At 42.6% G+C, this 22,534-nt stretch overlaps 1 protein-coding gene across 1 annotated transcript in view; it reads right to left on the bottom strand.

Moving 5' to 3' along the window:
* Window positions 1-22,534, bottom strand: part of MAPK8IP3 (mitogen-activated protein kinase 8 interacting protein 3) — a 77,373-nt gene that overhangs the window by 36,786 nt on the left and 18,053 nt on the right. The window contains 6 exon segments of the mRNA XM_074158685.1: window positions 401-503; window positions 3,197-3,443; window positions 8,623-8,764; window positions 16,235-16,326; window positions 17,045-17,115; window positions 17,915-18,035. Coding sequence (XP_074014786.1) covers window positions 401-503; window positions 3,197-3,443; window positions 8,623-8,764; window positions 16,235-16,326; window positions 17,045-17,115; window positions 17,915-18,035 — 776 coding nt within the window.

Genomic DNA, 22,534 nt, shown 5'->3' with positions numbered 1-22,534 from the left:
AAAATTAAAACTGAAAAAAGCTTGAGGTTTTAAAACAGAATTCAGAACTGGTCTATTATTATTATTAGGCTTTTTTTTCCCTCTTCTTGACAGCTTAAGCCCATGTCCCCTTTGCCTGCCTTAAGCCTTCTGTTGCTCCATCTCTCCAACCTCCCTGATCCAGCAAGGCAAACACGCCTAGTTCTGGGTCAGCTGGACAGATTCTTCTGCAGATTACTAGCAGACATTAGCTTTCTCTGGAGAACCTCAAAGAAGGTCAGGACCCCTCATACACGTGCTAGGCAGAATATATGGACTTTCTGAAACAGCTGCATCTTGAACTCAGCGTGAGTCACAGCACCCATTCCTCACTCCTCATAAAACCAAGTGAAAGAGCACAGTGAAAAGTCACAATCAATACCTGTTACCGGTGCGTTCCAGGCGGGGGTCTTGACACATATCCAGCTCTGGAGTAGAGTCTATGATGTCCTGAACATCGGACCACTCATCACTGCTGCCCATTCCTAGGTAAGACAATACATATTATTGGATTATAGGATCAGGACTTTCACAGGATGCCGTTCCTTGAAGGGACTGTTACAGCTTTGAATATTGAGGTTTCAAAACTTCATGGTGTTGTGTTCAAAGTCTTAAAATAGGAACAGAAACCGGCTGATCATCTAGAGTCACAAATGCACTGGTGCTGGGAAGGTGCTCTCACAATTCCAGAGCAGGAAGACCATAAGCATCTCCTCCCTCCCCACCATACCAGTGTCACCAAAGTCATTAGCCTGAATCCTCATTAAAATGTGATAACCAGAAATACTTCATCCATTAAAATAAGTTCCAAATAAACTTTTTATCTGTCAGTAAAAACTTTTCAATGCAGCTTTATCTGAGATCGAAGACAACACAGTGATTTTCTGTATAGCTTTACAGAGATTACTCTAGTTATGAACTAACACTATTTAGTTTTAATAGAAATATTTTTTCATACAAATTCTCAAGTCCACAACTGGTTTAGATACTCATCACAGTAAAATTTCACTTAAAACCTGGCAGATGAAACCTGCTCTGGTTTCTGTATAATCTACAGCCTGAAGCTAGTATTTAAAGAATATGGAATTTCCTCCTCTTGTCAAGTCACATTTATCAGATACCAAACTATTCAAAAGCTCAGACTTGCACCTATTCTAAACAAACAACATGAACGCAGTTATCTGTTCTTCCAAGAAATTCTTGAAGGATTAAAGACCTAATTTGTAAACTACATTAGTCTCTCAACAGTGTTAGATGTGAAAGTTTTGACCTTTCCAAACTGCCCCAGTAGCCAAATATACAAAGCCCATGACAACTTGAGTGTTGATTTTGTTCTTTTAGGCTGGTATTATGCACCAGCTGGCAACAAATGCCATGTTTGAAGACAAAGGTGATGTGTATCTGTTGCCAAAGTAGGCATCCATACACCAGTGGTTCTCAAGCTCTCAGAAACAGAGGCTTCCTCTTCTTTATTTTTCCAAGCTGGGAAGCTTTTCTGCACTACAAGTACCTTTTTTGGGTAGTTCAGCTCTAAGGCATTTGCATCACTGACAGACATTTTAATTACAGATGCATAAAATATGTAATTAAAATTCAAGTATCTGTGTTTCTCCGCAGCATGGAAACCTGATTTTGCATTACATGTGAGAAAGAGCTGAAAGGTTGAATATGCAGAGCACACAGAAAAGATACAACTATCTGCCTTGAGCAGATTTCACAGCCTCGTAATTCCACCAAGAAAAAAGAAGCTTTCATACGCACAATGAATTCAGAGTGGCACACTTCACATAGAAGAGAGCAGGCTTTGACCCAAGAAAGCTATTGATGGTAAACATGCTTGTAAAGAAGCAACTGTAAAAATAAGGATAAGTATTTATAGAGCATTCAAACTACTGACATCCATGCTTAATTTCTCTGATACTACTGCTTATATTGACTTGCCTTGGCCAGGATCATCACACAGATCACAATTTAGCAGTTGGCTATGCAGAAGCCATACACTTTTATGGACAAGTACACTAGTTCCTGGTAGATTGACACCTGTGACCCTGGGACTCCCTCAGCTAATATAAATACAGAATGGGACTCAGTCATGACAATTCTCATTCCAATGCTACAACAAAAGATGTTACATGTTGTTTTATTGTGTTCATTTGTTAGGAACCAGCTGTGAATGTTAGCAGAGGAATTTCCTCTGCATTACTTAGGAATAAAGATGATCATCTGGTTCAGATGCTAACCTCAGAGACCTACGCTCATCCCTGTGCTCCTGCACAGATTTTCCTTGAACTCCAGCTAGTTTTACAGTCCTTTTGTATATTACAAAAGTTCATGACATGTAAAACAGACCACTTCTCATTTCTAAAGCCTGCTGCAAGTCTAAATACAATACAGGCTAGGAGTTGCTCAGACACTACATTGGCACAGCTGTATCAAAAAGCACAGAAAGGGGCCTTTATCATGTTATTACACCATTTTCTTTATTTAAACAGCCTGGTGCTAAAGGCTTAGGTGATGGCTTTCCTGACAAGAAATCATGAATTCAAGTTACTAAAGCACTCCAGGAAGTGGAGAGAAAACAACTGTAACTTCCAAAGATTTGGGGGGGTTCTTATATGAGAAATAGACTAAAAGAAAACAGCTTATTTAGCTGAGAAAAACAGCTGGAAATAATTGCTATTTTTAAACACATCAGGGTGTGGGATAAACACAGAGAAGGTAATTATTTAACCTGACAGACAAATTTGGCATATGAACAACTGGATCTAATACTCATGAATAAATCCAAAGAGAAAACTAAATGGAAACTTTTAATTATCATATTGATGAGGTCCAGAAACAGCTTTCCAAAAGCTCAGTTAGACTAAGATGGGACTTGACTGTGCATGAAAGAGGTTCTATGACATGGATGAATGCAACTGCAGGGGACTGAACTCAATAACTTATTCCCATCCTGTATATTTGTGCAACTATTCACGTTACTGACGTTTTTAAAATGTGTTGCCCAGAAAACTGCTAACATCCAATTAGCCCTGTCTTGCTCATGTATCTTTCTAAGTAAAGCTATCTCAAATTAATGACGTTGATTACTCCTCAGTCTCCCAGCCTCTTCCTGTAACACAAGCACTGAGAAGTCAATTACTTTAACGACCAAATACCCAAGCTCCAGGTTCCATACCGATGCTGACATTCCTCATCTCCTGCGTGACCTGGACTTCCATGTTCCGGCTGTTCCGCTTTTCTCGTGCTCTCTTATTGCTCTTGGTCATGCCATTGTATTCGCCGATGGGCTGGATGCTCTCGTTCAAGGGTGTGACAGCCGCAGAGGGCACAGATGACGTGGGGGTGTTGGACTTGGTTCCAGTGGTGCTCGGTGTGGCAGCTGCTGAGGACTGCCCAGATTCAGACATTTCATCTTGGGGGCACTATGGCAATTCCAGGGTGGGGGAAGAACAAAAAGGGAAAAGCACAGCTATACATTTCAATTAATCTCCCACTTGTTGGCGTATGGCTGCCTTTAAGCACTACAGAGAATGAGTATTGCTCGCTGTACCAGCTACATGTCCAGTGCTTGCTGGTGACAATAGGCACTGTGACCACAATGAAGCAGCGAGTTCTCGTGCTGAACTCGGCAAGCAAATCCCACCTGTGAAAGGACTGATATCCTTACTCCTTTATTACCAAACATTGCTTTTCACAAGTCACATCAGTATGTGATCTCTTCATCATGCATCTCAGGAAAGGTGGCCATATCATAAGTGAAAAGCACCTGCAGCTTACATTGACTACAGTGGAAGCTGAAGGGCTTTGCCACTTGCGGTAAGCCAGGCCAGTGTTTCCCAAGACTGGAAGACAACATGGATATTGCTTGGGAAGGATCTGAAGTGGCCTCTTAGAGGTCTCAGATGATGTCATTACTGTAAGCCATCGGCACAACCCGGATGAGAGAACAGCAAAGTAGTTTTGACACTAAAGTGCAGAAGCAAAGCAGACACCAAGCTGGGATGGTCTGGCTTTGCTAGCACGGGAGACCTATGTCCCCATACCACCTTACACAGAAGCTAGCCAGGCATGGGTCCAGCTTGACAACACAGCAGAAACAGGTGTGGTAGCCCCACTTCCAAATGACAGGATGACAAGACCCAAGAATTCAAAAACCAGAAGCTGACAAATTAACATAGGAGATGGATTCCCAGTGTGAAATGTGCACAAATGGCTCTCAGTTTTACAGACATTACAGCCCCATTTCTTGTAATACCACCTCTCGAAAAACATGGGAGGCTTTAAAGGCTCTGTCAGGATTTTGACCCCTGTTTGTCAATTAAGACAGCATTGCTTCACAGTCAGCCAATTAATGTCTTGACCAATGCTGTGATCTCTCCCAGACCCAAATGAGATCTCCCCATTCTTCACGGCAGCCCACTCTAATTACTGCCTGCAGGGAGACGACAAAAATAATGTTGAGAGTTACATGTGATAATGAGTTGCAATTGGGTGCAGTGACATTCAGCAGCTGCACATCCAGATCCAGCTTTAATCTTTACTCCTTTCCTCTCCCCTCCTGTGCAAGTACTAGAAAGATCCCGATTCTGCTCAGAGGCTGCTCTGAGCCTCCCAACCTTGGAGCTGTGACGCTGTCTCACTTCACTAATTTGGAAGTCTTGTTCTCTTGTACTAATAATAACTTCATAACATGACAAAAAAAATTCAAAATGGGATGAGAGAGAAGACTGAAAAAAAATGGTGACTTAACCCTTTGCAGCCTTTTTCTTTTTTAAATCTGGAATCTTATTAAGATCTTCATTTAATTAGACTGGCCTCTATATGCTTAAAATACCCTGCTCTACATTGCACTGTGGAAGTCAAAGGTTTTACATTGCATCTGTGCATTTTTATATTGGAAATTAAGATTTTTTGAAACTGTGTTACCGTTAAATACGATCCACATTTTGTATATAGTTTCTGCATTGTCAGTCCAAACAGCACCCACATTCCCACATGGACATTCAAATTGTCCCTCTGCACATTTGCTGATTTTAGCATCAGAACCGAGATGGAGACTTTTCACTTGGGCTGCTACATGTGAAAAACACACTTCCCACCTCTACTTCACATTCCTGTTTCAGGAGCTACTTTCCTAATACGTAAAGAAAAAAAAGCAAACCAGGTCTTTGAGAACAAATATGACTCAGTAAGCTTTCAACTGCAGTTTGCCTGCTGTGCTTTCTAACGTACAAAGGGACAAAAAGTATCAAGTGTAAAGTTGAACCACAAAACCTTTCTCCAAACAAAACTTTCACTGGATGAAAGGATTCAGAGATGTTCTTGTACCCACTGTAAGTCTATAAGCATAACCAAAGTCCATGAGCACTGTAGCACTGTAAAACAGACACCAAGGTGGGCCCACATGTCATTCCTTGTTCTTAGGAACTAGATGTCATTCAGAAACCCTGTATCATTGGGTCTACAGGATGATACTTCTATCAGAGATATTCTGTAACTTCTTGTTTATTAACATAATCTGCCCCTAACTCAGAACACATCAGCGAGTAATTACTCTGCTCTTTCACTTACTCTTTGGTTATACATCTGAGTGTTATATTTACCTAGAAAACATACTTTATCAACCTACCAGCCTGTGTTGGAGAAATTCCTCCCAAATGTAAATACTACTAAGGTGCTCCTCTTCACAGACCAGAAGCTCTATTAATTTTTGCTGGTATCTTCCTTCTATTGTCCTGAGTGCTTCGTTAATGCTAAGTATTCCACTAAGCGTACGGCTCTCCTCTACAGAGCAGGAGGCATTCTCTATAACCCACAGCTCACCCAAAGAATACTCTCCACAACCACCACTTACCTACAGCCATACCTGTCAACCTCCTAAACATCAAATGTGTAGTAGTGACCTCCAAAATGCATTGCAAAGGCCCAACATTCATAGCAGTCATATGTCACCATGAGAAGTCACAATTGTATGGTTATAACACTGAAAGCATAGTACATAAAAACAAAAACATTAAGGACTTTCATCTCCAAAACATCATATAAAATAAATGTACAACTGAATGTAAAAATAAAATAATACAATGACAGCAACTAAACCAGAAAACAGTAAGTATGCAAGGACACTTAAAATATAACTATAGTATGGCCCCGTGAAGAAGGAAAACCAGTCATACATACATACGGGGAAGGTGAGTCGTGTGTGTGCAGCTGATGTCAGTGAAATATCAGAGCTCTAAAGAAGCAGCAAGGAGTACATGAGCAGTACTGCTGAGATTTTAGTCATGCAAAATATTTAAGAAATAGCATTCCAGTCAGAGAGTGTGCAAGAAGCTCACAGGAGGAAAATTTCCATTCCAACTTGCAAATCTAGTCAGTCAGTCACATTCTTTAATTATTCATAGGTTTGCTCCTTAGTCTTAGGAAATCCTCTATAACATGCTACCCCATCCAAGTCTCCCACAGCCCAAGCTCTCTTAACTCCACCCTACCAGCATCCCACTTCTGAACTTCCCTAATGAGCACCAGCACAAATCCCAGCACTACTCACCAGATACATCTGGAGTAGCACAGTACTACTTCTGCACAAAGTTTGCGTGTAACCAGAAATGGATTTTTTTGCCAGACACGCCCAACAAATCATAACAGATCCAGTCAGTAACCCTCCATCACCTGAACTTGGACATAAAGCTTCCAATTTATCAGGGTTCCTGTTGCATCCTCCTGCAATGCAGACGCTGGGTTATCAGTGAGACCCACTCAACTTCTTTCAGCAATGTTACCGCTTAAAGAATTACGCCTTAGCAAGTCTGTGAAAGATAGATCTAACCCCAACATCCTCCCAGCTCTTCTCTAAAAACTAACCCCTGCCACATACGCCTGGCTGCTGGAGAACTCAAAGGCATGCTGACACCATAGTGTGCAGCACTGCCTGGAGATCCCAAGGAATAAACTGGTTCCAGAACCAGAAGCTGGTCTCTGTGCATTTTGCTTTCTGTCCACCTTCATTTCCACCATCCTTAATTCCATTGTGGCAATTCCACTGTGGCATTGCTATTCTGTAACGCCAGGCAAAGCTCTCCAGAAACACAGACCCGACTGGCATTCTGCAAGTTGCTATATTTCCCAAACTTCCATGCTTCTAACACTATGGCAAGGGTTGGGTTCCAAGAACAGTCTCCATCTATCCAAAGATCTTGCTTTTGGATTACCAACTTCCATTATGGCAGAGGGATGATGAAGTGCTAAGGTCTGTTCTGTGCCAGGCCTGGCTACTTTACAAAGTTAGTGTTAAAAAAGGGAAGTTGTTTCTTTGTTTTCTGCATAAATTTTTAATTTATCTATATTTCTTGTGCTATGCATGAAGGAGGCCACCCCTGCAGAGTCCCTCAGGCCACAGTACCATTAATGTAATCTGGAGACAACGCAGAATGGGTATAACAAGATGTTGGTTTGTGTTTTTTTTCTTTGTTTCTTTTCCTTCTCTTTGCCTGTACTACCTCAACGTATTTTACAGGATTAGTGATTTATAACTTCTGAAAAGGAGACCAGTCCTTAGATGTGATATATGAAACATCTGATGGTCTACAAATTCCAGGCAGAGAGAAAGTAAATTTTATCAGACACTTCTAAAGCAGACCAGAAGTTTCGTGAGATACTGGTGGACATACTGTAAGCCATGCTGGGTAGATGCACCACCGGCTCTCAAGCTTGTCACCAGGCATTTGTGGAACATCATTCAAAGAGAGGAATTTGGTGGGATCCTGAGCACAAAGACTTTGAGAAGTCTACAGGTACAGCTCATGGGAAATGTGGGTCACCATGTATAGTTTAAACTGTAAAAAATTACAGTGAGCTGTCACCTAAGAGCACAACATCTGGGTCTTTGGGTTCAGGCCAGTCTCGAAAGGCAGAGCAGAGCACCACAAGCCACATGCAGCTGCTTCAGTGCAGTTGCAACGCTGTGAGGTTTTTCGCAAGCCCCAGTGCAGAAGGCAGCACATTGAAGGTGACAAGTGTACTGAAGGTAGACAATGCAAGTCTACAGTAATGACTAGACATATGAGGAACTGAAGACCTTTAAGCACAGTGCAAGACTTGGGCATCCAGAGAGGATTAGGAGCCCTTTTTACTGAAGACAGGAAGGTCAGAGCAGCAATCAGTCAAAAAGGACAAACACTGAAGAGCAAGTGCAACCCAATGCTTCATCCCAGCAAAGGTGCAACACCACTGCTCTTATCAAGAGGGAGAGAAGGGACAGGTTCCACCATTTCCTCTCCCTAGTAAGATATAAAAAAGTGAGGGATTCATCTTCTCTAAATCCCTAATGGTCTCCCCTCACATTCCTCTCACCTTGGGGCGAGCCAAGTAAAGGAGATTAACACTGAGACAAGAAGCGTGAGGAGCTGTGTCAAATCCTTCCTGGCACCATATGCCAGATCTCCAAAAGAATATCCTCCCACCTACAGCACAGCTAGCAAGGGAGCGGATGCACAGCAGGGAAAGGCTGCAAAGGGTTATGGACACAGATTGGTCTCCATCTTAATGAAAACGTGGGATGTTAACAGTGGGAAACCCTTGCTCCGTGACGGTCTATAAAACCTTGTAGCTGGAGTTGGACTGCAGCTGGCCGAGGTCACTCAGGTGCCAGTGGTCCAGTGTTGGGACGATCTTGGCCCCTATCTGCCCACGTACCATGCCATCCGCGAGGGGGAAGACATTCAGAGAGTTAGGACGTTCCTTCCTGCTAAACAGAGAAACAGAGAGAAAGGGGAAACCAATCTGTTAGCCATTTACAAGGTTCTTATAGAAAAGAAACATCACACTAGACCATGTGAAATATTAGTCACTAGAAATTGAATTGCACTCCTTCCCCTCACGTAGCAGCTGTATGAACTCCCAACTCCCACATTTCCATGGTGTTGTCCACTCAGACCCATGGTGTCTACTGCTAGAGCCATACCTCTTCCTGGGAAAATTCTAAGAGAGAGGATAGGGTCAAGTGACCACAACAGGCACAACTGACTTCTCCATCAGTACGAAACATTTTGGGGGAACACAAAAGTGCAGGGAATCATCAGCCAATTTAAGTCAGTGTATCTTCTGAGAAACAAATGTACTGTGGGAAAGCAAGCCACGGTATACAACTCTCACAGCAAAAAAAAAAGCTCCCATAGATTCTAGAGATATCATCACTGGGTCAGGAAAGAGGCTTTTAAGTGAGAGTCATCTAGATGGCACTTCTGTACATTCCACCCCAAATCCGGTTAGCTCCAACAGCAGAAACCAGAGGGGTTTGGATCACTTCCAATGTTAAACAAGAAAACGAATACTTGTATTCTCTGATCGCCTCTCCATGCCCATATTACAGTGCACTCAAAATTCAGAAATTAAACAAAGGTATAAATGAACACATCATTCATACTGCCAGATGTCTGTAATTACATTTTCTTCATCATCTTCCTTCTGGCAACTGCAGGTGACTAGCTAGTTGCGGGTTTGATTCTGAATATAAAAGCTGGCACAGGTTTTGAGACCAAGTTCCAGTGAGAGAAAATCTAGAGCAAGCAGGGGAGGTGGAAAGGGCTGCAGCAACACGCTGAAAACGGCAACTGGATTCGTGCCAAAGAAGTAGGCCTGCAGGGATGGAGTACACATCCATGTAGGGAATAACCCTCCTCTAGCTGGACTCCAGTGGCCCTGCAGAGATGAACTAAGCTGATCCTCTGTGTGACCTGCACCCACAAAGGAATTCAATGATGGTACTTCACCTACTCCCATGTGGGGCTTCCGCTTATTGGTGCGGGGAGTGATGAAATTCGCACCTTCTGTACAACAGTAAACCTTCGTGTGCCTTTCTTTAATGATCACCAGCGCTGGTCTGATGACCAGGCTAGCCAACCATCACAGCCACCTCACCCGTGCCCGGGGGTGAAACAACTGCAGCAGGACCTAATGCCCCCCGGGTTCTATGTAAACACACCAACACAGCAGGTGGTACATGAAACAGCTCATTTATGAAGGAAGGAGGTGCAGGCGTGCCTAGCAGAGGAGACGGTGTTTGTGGAGAAAACCAAAATGCCCAGCCTTCCCATTCTCAACCCCGCCTGGCCAACACAGCCCGCACACCGCTGTGTCAGAGCTGCTTGTGCTGAGGAACAATCGCTTGCCATGGCCTATCTTGGGTAGGCAGAAGAGGCAGAAAGGTGTTCCCAGTGTGGCCCAGCAAGGAGATTTAGGATGTACTTTTCCTGAGAATCTGCATTAAAATTCTCTCTTGAAGTTGCTGAAGACTCATACATGGAAGTTTTATAAACAAACCCTCTTACAAAAGCAGCAGGTAACTGGATTTTAGAGGAAAAGAGATCATTGATAACACCTGACTAACCTGACTTCCTTTTCTAGAGAATACGCAATCATCTTTCAACAGATTCAAAACCAGATTCATATATGATAGGAATTAGCAGTTTTCTTGCAGCCTTTCCACTCTAAAGGCATCTTGGTGCTGGTTACTTTTAAATATTAACAATCACTGAAGGTTTACAGAAAACATTCCACTGCTGTTTGCCTAAATACTGCTTGCTGTTTGCCTAATTTCTGACCTCTATCCTGTCATTTACACCTGCTCCTAACAGGTCATGATGTCAAAGCACATTTACCTCTCTCTGTCTTCCTGCATTTACCTCTCTTTATCCTGCATTTACCTCTCTTTATCCTACTGACATCATTCCAAGACCCTCAAAGTTTCTAACAGCTGTGTTTTAAGTTTCTAAATAACATACCAGAGAAATTTTTCCCCTGATATGAAATCTTCACCCCCAGTACTGTACTGGTCTAAAAGCCATAAAAAGTATACTTGGTTATGTATAAGAGATTATGAAAAGATTCAAAACTAGAAATTAGAACTTTATGCCACAAGATGGAAAAGTCTGAGTTCCACAGTTAAAGAAGTAACTCAAGGGTCTCAAACAGTCTACTTCAAAAGAATCTTTTTTTTTTCAGGGAGGAGGAAAAAAACAGGCCATTTTCTGAGCTGCTTCAACCCTTAGTTTCATTTCTTTCCTCTTCTTCAGGTTAGAATGATGGTTTTAAGGAAGTCATACTTCACAGGTGTACACAGCTGGAGAAGATTTCCTATAACTGCAAAACATTCCTTGCAAAACAAGTGTTGCCATCAGAATATCTAACAACATGCTATAATATAAACAGTTTTGTGACTACGTTGCGATGGCGTGACGTAACTCATTGGCCACACTGAGAAATACGAGCCATCCCAAACATATGCTGAGAGAGACATTAAATTATACTTCTTCTTTAGGTAATCTCTATCAGATTTCTTTTCAGAACTCAAAGCTTATTTCTACATTCATATACAAACATATGCACATTTAACACGCAAGGAGCTACAGCACGTCATTAATGTAAAGAGAACGTATGAACTCCACGGTCCCTGTTAACCAGAGAACAAAGGTACAAAGTCTCCATAGCATCAGAAGCTGTAGGATCTTTAGGAAAGGAGTTTAACGTAGACTTTAAGGCAATTTCCTTGCTGAGTTTCTTTGGAAACACCTTCCAACTTCTTCTGAACCTCCCAGGGAAGGGGAAAGAGCAAACACCGTACACGACCCAACTTCAGCTTTGCAGTCCTGGGGCTAAGCACCAGTCTTCAAAGAACTTTAGAGTATCCTCAGGGATGGTCTACATTTTGAGCGCTGGAGTAACCTTCACACACCCAATTCTCTCCAGTACAAGGTGACGCTTGGTTAGTTCTACCTTGCCTTACAAGGTAAATATCAAACTCCTCAGTAAAGGTTTCCAATGGCCAAAAACTGGGATCAGGACGCTCTACAAGTACCATCCTAAAGCTTACAAAACATAACAAAACTACGATTTGTTTGCCAGCATTTAAAGATGAGAACTGCTCTCTTTGCAGGCTCCGGGTGTAGAACTCACTGCCCAGCCCAAAGTCAGAAGAGCCTTCGGAGAGATGCTAATAGTGACGTGTTTTTTGCCCCACTCAGAAAATACGCATGCCTTGTACTCTATAGTAAAAATAAGGGAGAAAAGATGACTTTTAAAAACATTCCGGGACATAAAGTGTAAACATTCAATCACAGAGGACTGATCCTGGTTTGGGACTGAACTTCTGCATCCTCTGTGTTTAAGTACAAGCTTCCTCTTGCTGTGTTGCCCCAGCAGCTTGGGTGCTCCCTCTGCCTCACCTGAACGAGCAAGTCTAACATGGGAGCCAGCAGACAAAGAGGGCACACGTGCCAGTACAGTACATTCCCAGCATCACACTGCTGCCACCCAACAGCAACTTCCAAAACTAGGATTAACGAAGTTAAGATGCAGCAACAGGATTTACCTTTTCCTCCATGACTGGCGATGACTGCAGTGACAAACATAACAGCCAAAACAGAGCAGCAATCGCACAAAAAGCGAGACAAAAAAACAACCATTAGAGAGCAAAGTCATGCAAACATGCAGACCTACAACAGATAGGGGGTACGGTGCTCTGCAAGCCACACCAGGTGGAAGCGTGCACCGTACCCGTTACCCTTCTTGGATGGCAGTTGATTCACACACACCCCAACAGTTCTTGCACAAAATTCTCCCAAGTGACAGGCAAACACACTCGCTGTTCTTACGGTTTTGTGCAAATACGCGACCCTATGCAGTCTAACACACCCAAGCACATCCACAGATGAAAATATATAAATGCACTCAAATTTGTGTGACAGGCCTGTCCCCCCGCCCAGCGCACATCAGTGAACCACGATACACAAACGCTGGTATTCACCCCTACCCAGGTGTGCAGAGACGCAAAACCACTCATCTGTCCCAAGTGCTTGTGCACAAGCATATACAAACACAGAGCTACACACACACACCCCCCAACAGTGCAAAGCTTGAAATGAAGGAAAAAGTCCCATTTCCCACTGGTGGTTCCTACAAACTCAGCTCACAGCCCCATCAGGGGCTTTTGTAGACATAGTGTTTCTCTTTTTTTTTCTCTTCAAGGAGACTAGCAATATGCCACGCTTAAAAGGGTAAAAGACTAATTTCTTTAATATGAAGAGGCAATTCTTGATGAAAATTTAGCCCTTCATCCCAGAGAATGGCAGTCCTGCAGATATAACCAGTGCATCACTGTGCATCTCCTTCACAGAATGCTAACACAAAGCCACAGTTAATATTAGCTTATTTGAAAGTTAGGGAAGGAAAATCTCACTAAAATCAACTTCTACCACGCAGCGCAACTCAAATTTAGCAGGTGCATATATGAACCACCCTGTAAAAGAGGGAGGCCCTAAGCATGCTTTTGCCTATGGTACTTTTATATTTTACTGTGTAAGTCCTTCCACAGATACATTCTTATTTACAGAAGGATAAGTGGGAAGGGAAACAAGCCTGACACACTTATCCCATTTCAGCTGTAACAGTAGGATCAGACCACGTTCTGTGAGCTCACTGTGGACTTCCAGACTGCGAGGGGGAGAGGAGAAGAAAAATAGTCTGATAAGGGAGATTTTATGAACACCTACAAACTACTGGTTCTTTGTACACCATGTCTCCTCTTGCTTTCTACATCCATTACGCCTGTCTCTTTTGCCTAGGAAGGCTGCCATCTATCTTTTGATTATTTTTTTCCCCCAATAGATTTTTATATTTTACACAATCCAATTTTAGCCAGACTAAAAACACTGTATTCTGTAATTATTATTATTCTCCTGAACTACTTTCTGTTGTGAGATTCATTTACTGTTTTGCAGAAAAAAGAGCACAGAGTAAACTTGCTATACAGCCCACTCAACAACTACAACAGCCTTTAGTTACTCCTTTCTAGAAGAAATACTGTAAGATGTTCTTTTCTGAAAGGACTGTTCAACTGTCAGAAAAGGAAGGGTAAGTAGTCCCCCTTCATTCACATATAACTGTCTCTTTCCTTCCTTTATGTAAGGCTTTGGTAGCCTTACAAATGAGAGTATAAAAATCTTACCAACTGATTCAGAATAAATAGTGGATCTTTCTTTGAGACACCACTATCTTCCAGCTGCAAGTTATTCTTGTAGCCAAGGCTACTGAAGTATCTTTTTAATTATTATGGGAGGTAATGAAATAGCAAATAGAGAGCTTTGGAAAAAATTCTTCACTGAGAGGGTGGTGAAGCACTGGAACAAGCTCCCCAGGGAAGTGGTCATGCCTCCAAGCCTGTCGGTGTTCAAGAAGTGTTTGGACAATGCTCTTAGATATATGGTTTAACCTTTAGGTTGCCCTGTGTGGTGTCTGAAGTTGGATTCGACGATCCTCATGGGTCCTCTCCAGGATCAGGATATTGTATGACTCTAAGGCTACAGAGAATCTGGCCGGAGTCCCAGGCTAGTTACCAAAGTTTCTGAAGATCCGTGTCTTTTACTGCTCCCTCTCCATCCTTCAAGCCTCTTCCATTGACAAAGTGGGGTTGGGTCTCTTTTTCTTTCCCTTTTTCTTTTTTACAATACACAGGCAAAACTTTTGCAATTTGAATTCAGATTTTTCCAGAGCAGTCCAGTACAGCAACAGGGAGCCACAGCAGACAGAGAGTATTCACAGGTCCTATGCCAAGACCTGAAACTTCCTTTCTATTACACTACCCCCAAATCAACTGACATTCTGGTATTTAAGTGTTACAGACGTAAACACAAATTACTAAAATATCCTCACTTATTCTTCCTTTATTCTTAATACATTTCTTTATTCTTAATTTCAAATAACTTTGCTGTTTTCTCATCTCCAAATTTTGCCCAATGCTCTTCTTTTGTATTTCATCATCCCAGCCAGAGGATACTTCAAAAACCTCCATGGCTTTCCATTTATCTGTTTTCCCAGTATTTTCATCTCCGTGTCTTTGCCCAAGCTGCCCTTTGTGTGTAGTCTGACATGCCATCCCTACTCCTTTTCTAAGCCTAATGCTTCCCAAAGATTTGATTTTTGAGTGAAGTTCAGTGATAATAACCAGCTGAAGTTCACAGATATTAACTAAGATCAGTCACAGCCGAGGGAGGATGCACTTAGCAGGCATTCTTTTCTGAGTATTCCTGTGCAGCTGGTACTGTCTCTGTCTATTTTTCAGACCAACAGCTCCCATGGCTTTTGGTCAGCATGTGTGCAAAACCTCAAAGCCAGAAGAAATTAAAAAAAAAGAAAGGCAAGGACAACAAATAGATTTAATTTCCTGCAGCATATTACTTGGTCAATATTGTTCCCCTGGAAAACACTGTTATAGTCTAAAACTTCCTGGGTTAGATAGTGTCACTATAGTGTTAATCATGTCATTATCATGTGATGATTAACACAAATGGTAATCTGCCATGCATAAAAATTGCCACAGAAAACATCTTTTTTAGGGCTGACTTAATAGATTATGTTTAATCTGAGTAGATTATGTGTTATGTGATCTATTAGTTCTCTAACCAGTATCTGTGGAACATCACTTCTCAACCCGTGGGCTACGTTACTGATATCATCAGAGAGAAAGCATTTGGTTCCTGTACATACCAGTTATAAACAGATGAACCTGTACTGAAATCAATGTAACTGCAATTTTTGTGCTTTAAATTTGTTCTAAGACTACAAAAGACTAGTTCTTCTATGTACTGAGCTTCTTTCATACCGCTGCCTTCTTTAAGCACAGACTGGTTCTTATTGGTTTGGTGCTCTGAAAACAGGGCCGGGGAGAGAGAATAAAATCAATTTTTTGGGCATAAGTAGGTCTATTGGGTGACTGATTTACAGAAAGCTTCCCTTGAAGGAACAGAGTACAAAAAATCCCATGATGGCTAACACATTTAATTGCTACAGTTTTGCTGGCTGTCACACATACAAACACACACACACACACACACACACATACCACGTTTGACACCTCCATCCATTTTATGGATAAATATTCTACATGCTCCCTGAGAATACAAACGTATTTTTCCAGAGGCCCCCTAGCAATAGCAGCGTGACAAAGCCTAAGCTTTGTAACAGAACACATAAAGCTCCTCGTCATCAAGCCTTAGAAAACGTACCCACAATTCACTCACAACCCATTACAAAAAAAGCTTCAACTACAACCTATGCCCACAGGGAAAGATCCTGCTTCTGGTTTCTCTCTCTCAAATACACGCACTCGGTTTGTAAGTTCCTGCATAGCATACGTTGCATGGAGAGGTTATGGCCCTACCTTCTCCCAGGTAGACTCCCCTCAGTCTGATTATTTCCCCCAACCTGCTGCATCTTGGATCGCTCAATGTGTTCCACATAGGTCTGGATCATCTGTGAGGAGAAAAAAATCCATAAGCCAGAAAGAGGAGAAGAAAAACCTCCACTTCTGCTTTTGACTGATCTTCTCCAGGACTCATTTCCAAATCCTTTTCTTCTTTTGTGCATCCCCTTGTCTTTGCTCGTCTTCTAAGATGATGATGTAAGTGAATGGACTAATCTGACAGAAAATCTGTCAGCAAATTGTGTCAGAAATTACTTTAACTCAATCTCATAATATAAGAGCCATGAAAGAGCACATCCAAAAATAACATAAAATGTCTCCTGGAGGCTCACTGGCAGTGGGAGATGAGGTAGAGAGGCATTGTTCACAGAATCACAGAACAGTTGAGGTTGGAAGGAACCTCCCGGGGTCCATGAGGTCCAATGTCCCTGCTCAAACGGGGCTACCCAGAGTAGGTTGCCCAAGGATGGAGACTCCACCGTGTCCCTGGGCAACCTGTGCCAGTGTTCATCATCCTCACAGTAACAAAGTTTATACTCACGTTCAGAGGGAGCCTTCTGTGTTCCAGTTTGTGCCAGTTGCCTCTGATCTTGTAACTGGACACCTTTGAAAAGAGCCTGGCTCCATCCTGGCTCTTTACACTCTCCATTCAGGTATTTCTGATGTTCCCAAAGTTCAGAAGCTCTAGTCACCACTAGTATTCTTTGACATGACTTTACATATAGGCTAAGAGTTTGTTTATTTAGAAATAATGAGGCAACGTCCTACCTCTGTGTGACGCTGATGTAGAGCATTATACTCTTTCTTCATTTCTGATTCACGTTCCTCCAGTCGTGAAACTACGAAGGGAAGATTCCAACCGTCAGCTAACACACATCAGGCTCTCAAAATAAACTAGAAGTCTCAAAGCCTATTTTGTTAGAAATTAATTTATATCTACTGAATAAAACAAACTGAAACAAAATAATGTACATTATGTGGGATCTGGTCTTCATTACAAACCCAATTTATGGCTACCTGCATGTTCCCAAAACTACCAGAACAGTAAGCAGTGCCATAAGACCACAGAAGCAGAATTCTTCAGCAGCAGCCTGGTGCCCCCTAAGTGCCCTCGTTTGACAACAACTTAAATCACCCTCTGGGGTGGGCGCCTCTGGCTATCTGAGGAGCAGGGTACTGGACAAAACACCAGTGAATTCTGAGGGGAACCTCAGCCAACAAAACACAGCTGCACATGTTAAGGAAGTATTTGTAAAAATAAATAAACAAATAAAAACAAATAAACAAATAAATGTGTGTGTTTATATGAGAAAAAAAAATGGGAGGTGCTATTCAGGGACAAGGAGAAACTGGAAACCAGGTTCCAAAGCTTCACCAATGGCCCAGACCTTGCATCTGGAGAGACCGAGCACGCCACACACAAGAGAAGCAATGAAGCCCCTACTAAGTTAGTGTGGATACATCCCGTCCTTTACAAGGCTCAGAATTTTGTACCAAAGTAAGGGATAACCAGGAACTTCAGGCTTTTTGTAAATTACATTAAAACAAACAAAAAGAATGAAAAATATTTTCAACGTAGCAGTATATGTGTGTGAAAGGCAAAGTGTATAATCGTGTCTGGTGTACAACTTCGCTTACTCTGATCTGCATAATTTTTGGTCTTCAGCTCCAGCTGTCGAGTCTGAAATTCAAGGTGTTCCACTTGGATTTGTAGTTCTTTCTTCTCCTGCTCCAGTGCATCTTCAAACTCTATAAACTTCTGAATAGGGAAGAAGCAGAGAAAGAGGCACGGATGAAGAATAAATGTAAAATGTGTTTACCCTATATGACTTTTCCTCTCCTCACAAAGCAAGAAAAATTGAGAGAATATAAATTAAAAAATAGGAAGTAAGAATTTTTAAGTACTGTAATTACTACAATAGCATTTAATCAAGCCAAGGAGACTATTTGATGTGAGAAAGTATTAGCTATATTTAGTGTATAATTAAGACATAAACTATGGTCCAACATGAGTTATGTAAACCAGCGCAACTCTATCATCTTCAGCAACACTTCCTCATGCCAGGCTGAATTTTGATTTCTGTTAATTTGATGTCAGAGAAGACAAATTCTACTTCTATGTCATATATTTACAACGATATATGTCAGAAACTGTCAGACCAATTCTTCTATTTGTGCAGTTTTAGAAAGCTTCACCTATAAATCACATGGTGGGTAGGTTTTGCAGAAATGTGCAAGTCTTGTTGGAAATGTATCTGGGGAGCTGAGAGCACCCTCTGCACCCAGAGACCTGCCCCAGCAGCAAACCCCAGAAGGGCTCTGTGGTGCCCGGGAGCTGAGGGAAGGAGGAGATTCTTGCAGCAGAATTTAACAAATTTATATCTAGAAAGAAAAAGCTTGGGCAGCTGTTCTTGGCAAAGAAGGGAGGGAAGGGATCATCGCTGCTCTCATTAGCAACAACAAAGTGGCAGCTCTCCACATCGCAGTGGCGACTCCTGCACAGAACACTGGGCTGAAGGAAAGATACGCTCTTTTCATGATGAAAACACAACAGAAAAATACTTGATTTCAGGTTATTATTTCTGTAAAATGTCACTTTTGACCTGTGAGCTTCAGCCATTTGCTGCACTGGATACTTGCATGCACAGCAGAGAAAATTAAAACCTGTAAAACATTCAATTCAGCTACACTGTAGTGAACTGATATGACATAGTACTCTCGGTAAGAGCTGTAGTCACAGTTGCTTTCATGAAATACTTAAACTAAACAGAGTCCCTGGAAAGTGAATAACATCTTCCAATCTCTCAGTACACTTAAGCAAGCCTGGTTCTTGTGCTATATGCGGTCACGAGAGTTTTTCTGCACAAAACACTAACGCATACCCATATGCGATAATGATCCATATTTCTGGACTCAGAAACTGAGCTGGTTCAAATCACAGCCCTGACTCGAACTGGTGGAGAAATCCATAAGGCTCAGAAAACTTTTTCTCTGTTAACCACATACACCCTCTCCACAGCAAGCCAAGTGTAAAGCGCAGTCCCACCACGCTTCCAATGGCGCAGGACACCAAAGCCATCTCACTAGCTTCAGAACAAGTCCTATCCTGGCCTTATGAACCCAAAAATTTGAGTCTCGTTACATTATTCCTAACGGCTACATCCAGAGAAGCTAAACCAGAGTTGTCCGCACCAACCAGTCCAGTAATTAAAACACACCCCCGTCAGCTGAGCAGCAAGAGCGGGACTGGGGCTGGGAGCAGCCCTGGACTCAGAGCCGCGGAGGAAGAGAGTGAGCAGGCAGTAACGCCGAGAGGGCTTTCGTCTCCCTTTAAGATGTTTATGGAGCAAGAGGAGCCCGCAGGAGGTAACGCGGGGCTGTGAGGAGCTGACAGCAGCGCTCTGCTCCCAGCCCTGCCTCTGCTCGCAGAACACCCCTGAGGCTGAGTTCTAACAACTTCACCGGCAGGCACACACACAACCCCCGCCCGGCTGAAACCTCCTCCTCCTGGAAGTACGGACACGGGGAAGAAAAGCCTGCTCTCACCTCCCTCTGTCCTCCACAGGGGAAAGCGTTGCTCTCCGCAAATAATGACACTCAAGGGAGCATGGCAATTTTAATTAATCGATGTAAAGCCTCATTGTACTCTAAAATGAAATGACTGGCGAAAATCATTTCTGGATAAGATTCCCAGGGAAACAAATACATTTAAATGCACAATAAGATTATTTTGTTAAATTCTGCACATGAAACAATATGCACAGGATCTGGCTGCGTTCTCAGGACAAGCCCTGTGCACATTTCCTGTGACTTTTAGGGGAATGATTAGCAGTGACGCTGGAGCCATCGTTATGTTTGTGAACCGGATCTTCTCTCTGCAGACAACTGAAAGGCTACATCATTTATTATTCTTGCAGACTTTTAGAACTGTTCAGTAAATTCATCTGTACAATGAGTCAGTTTTCATTCCTACATATCTGTATTTATAGAAACAATCAAGTGCATTTTAGCTACATCTCATTTTCTTGCATTCACTCTTCTGCAGTGCTTTTAATCTTCAACTGGGCTTTTAAATTTCTTTTCCTTCCTCCTCAAATTTATTGCAATAAGGGTGTTTTTTTCCCCTTAGGTTGTTTTCCACCAGTATTTTCTAGAAACACCAGAAATACCAATACCTATCTTCCACTATAAAGGAGTTATCTCAGAGGCTAAACATTTACTTTTTATTAAGTAAGCATTTTTTCTCTGAGATGTCAATTAAACATTGAAATCACTTAATCACTCACAAATATCTAGCAATCTATTTTATGGATTTTGAGAAATTTATAAAGCAATCTGCTTTGTAAATTGTCAGATTTATTCTTGAAACATTTTCCAGAACAGCAATATAATTTCGGAATGAGTAAAAAAAAAAAAATTCCTAACCAACCCAGCTACACTGAGCAAGAGACCTAGAGGAACAGCAGTTTAACTTGCTCCATTTGGAGGACGGAGGGAAGCTACACCAACAAAAGAGCTATTTTCCTGGTTATAATCTCCATCTCCTCGCAGGGTTTTGCTGGAACCACTCCGTGCTAAAGCTCTATTGATGAACCCTTTTAATTACAGCCAAGGGCTAAATCCCCATCACATCACACTGGCTCAGCTTTCACCGCCCCCTTGGCTCGAGATGTCCTCCTGCTCCATCCAAGAGTGTGCCACCCAGGCCAGGCAGGAATGAGGTTTTTAGCAGCCCTAAAATGAATGGACTTTAAGGAAAACATTCACAGATTTCCTGACAGTAAATTAGGAAGGAAAAGAAGGTACAAGCCAAATTTTATTCCCACTATGTAGGTCATCTTTAATAGGATTCCTGGATTTGCTACTGCTGTTTTGGTTTAATTCAGAGGAAAGTGATTGAAAGATTAAGTCTTCTGCAAACATGGCTCAGTCTTCTTACTTGGTCCCGTCTACTTTGCAACCTCAAAGTAATCAAAGAAGCAGAAAACTAGAAATCAATTAACCATTTGGAGGAGAAAGAGACATGGAGACAACAATATTAAAAATTAATGTTATCCTAAGTATCTCAGGGAAGAACAGCATTTCAGATAAAGGTATTGCAGTATATCCCATCCTGTCCTATGGAGAGATCGAACGACAGCATTTGTGCACAGGGACCCAGGGGCTCTCTGCACTCCCTGCCTCCGAGGCACCTGCATCAGACTGCCATCTCACCTGAGCTTCTCCCTGGGCATCAAAGGTTGGAAGGGCTGAGAGCAGGAAAAGTCCCTGATCCAGAGAGGAGTGAACGGCCAAGCCACCAAGATGAGGAGGAGAGGTTTCACCGCCAGGGCCATCCCCAGGGAAAGCACGCTCCCGACTGAGGAGACCACTTAGCACATGCTGTCGCTGCCACGCACCCTTCATGATATGAGCAAGCTCTCACCAGAGGACTCATGCAAGCTTTATTCTTTGCCAAGAAGTCAGCAGCAGACATTTTGCGTAGCATCCAAGGAAGAGCCTTACTAGCCACTAAAAGCAGCAGAGATCAACATGGCCTTGCTTAGGAATATGAGCACATCCACAAGCACAACAAAGTGGTGCCAGCAGTTTGGGGAAAACAGGCACTTCAGGCACATTTGTACTCTCTTGTGAGCAACAGCCTCCAGAGACAGAGACAGCAGAAGCAGCACTTTCTCTGCTGCTGGGTGCTGTGCCCTGGTCCTCAGGCTGTGGCTCAGGGGCCATGGTGTGCAGCTGCGATATCCCAGCCCAGCAGCGCCAGGCTGGCTGCGGTCCCTCTCCTGCCCAAACTCATCCCGCCAGCCGCATCCCTGGCACAAAGCAGCTCTCCCCCCATCAACCCTCTGCACCAACCCTTTCACCCCCAAGCTGCCACAGACACAGACCCGGGCAGGAGAAGCAGAGAACAAAACTGAATAAAGTATTTTAATTTTTAAAAATTTTTTTATTAACCAGACTCCCAGAGGCAGTTACGCTTTAAAACCAAGCCTGTACTATTGAGTGAATGCAGCTCAATAAATAAACACCTTAGACATTTCACATTTTCCATGTTTTTCAGGTGGATGGGGTACAGTCCTGGCCCTCCTGAAGCTGTGGGAATCTTCTCAGTCACTCTTGTTTCTTGTGTTTTTCATCTAAGTTCATGCACAGCCCGTCCTATCTAAACGCTGCAGTTTGATGCACAAAGATGAAGCTGCATGTGTCTGTGGGTGCTAACTAAAATCAGCAAGTCTTCATAATGGAAAAGACTATTCA

This window comes from Numenius arquata, chromosome 14 (assembly GCF_964106895.1).
Source record: "Numenius arquata chromosome 14, bNumArq3.hap1.1, whole genome shotgun sequence".
Lineage (NCBI taxonomy): Eukaryota > Metazoa > Chordata > Aves > Charadriiformes > Scolopacidae > Numenius > Numenius arquata.
This window is presented reverse-complemented; position numbering and strand designations above follow the sequence as displayed.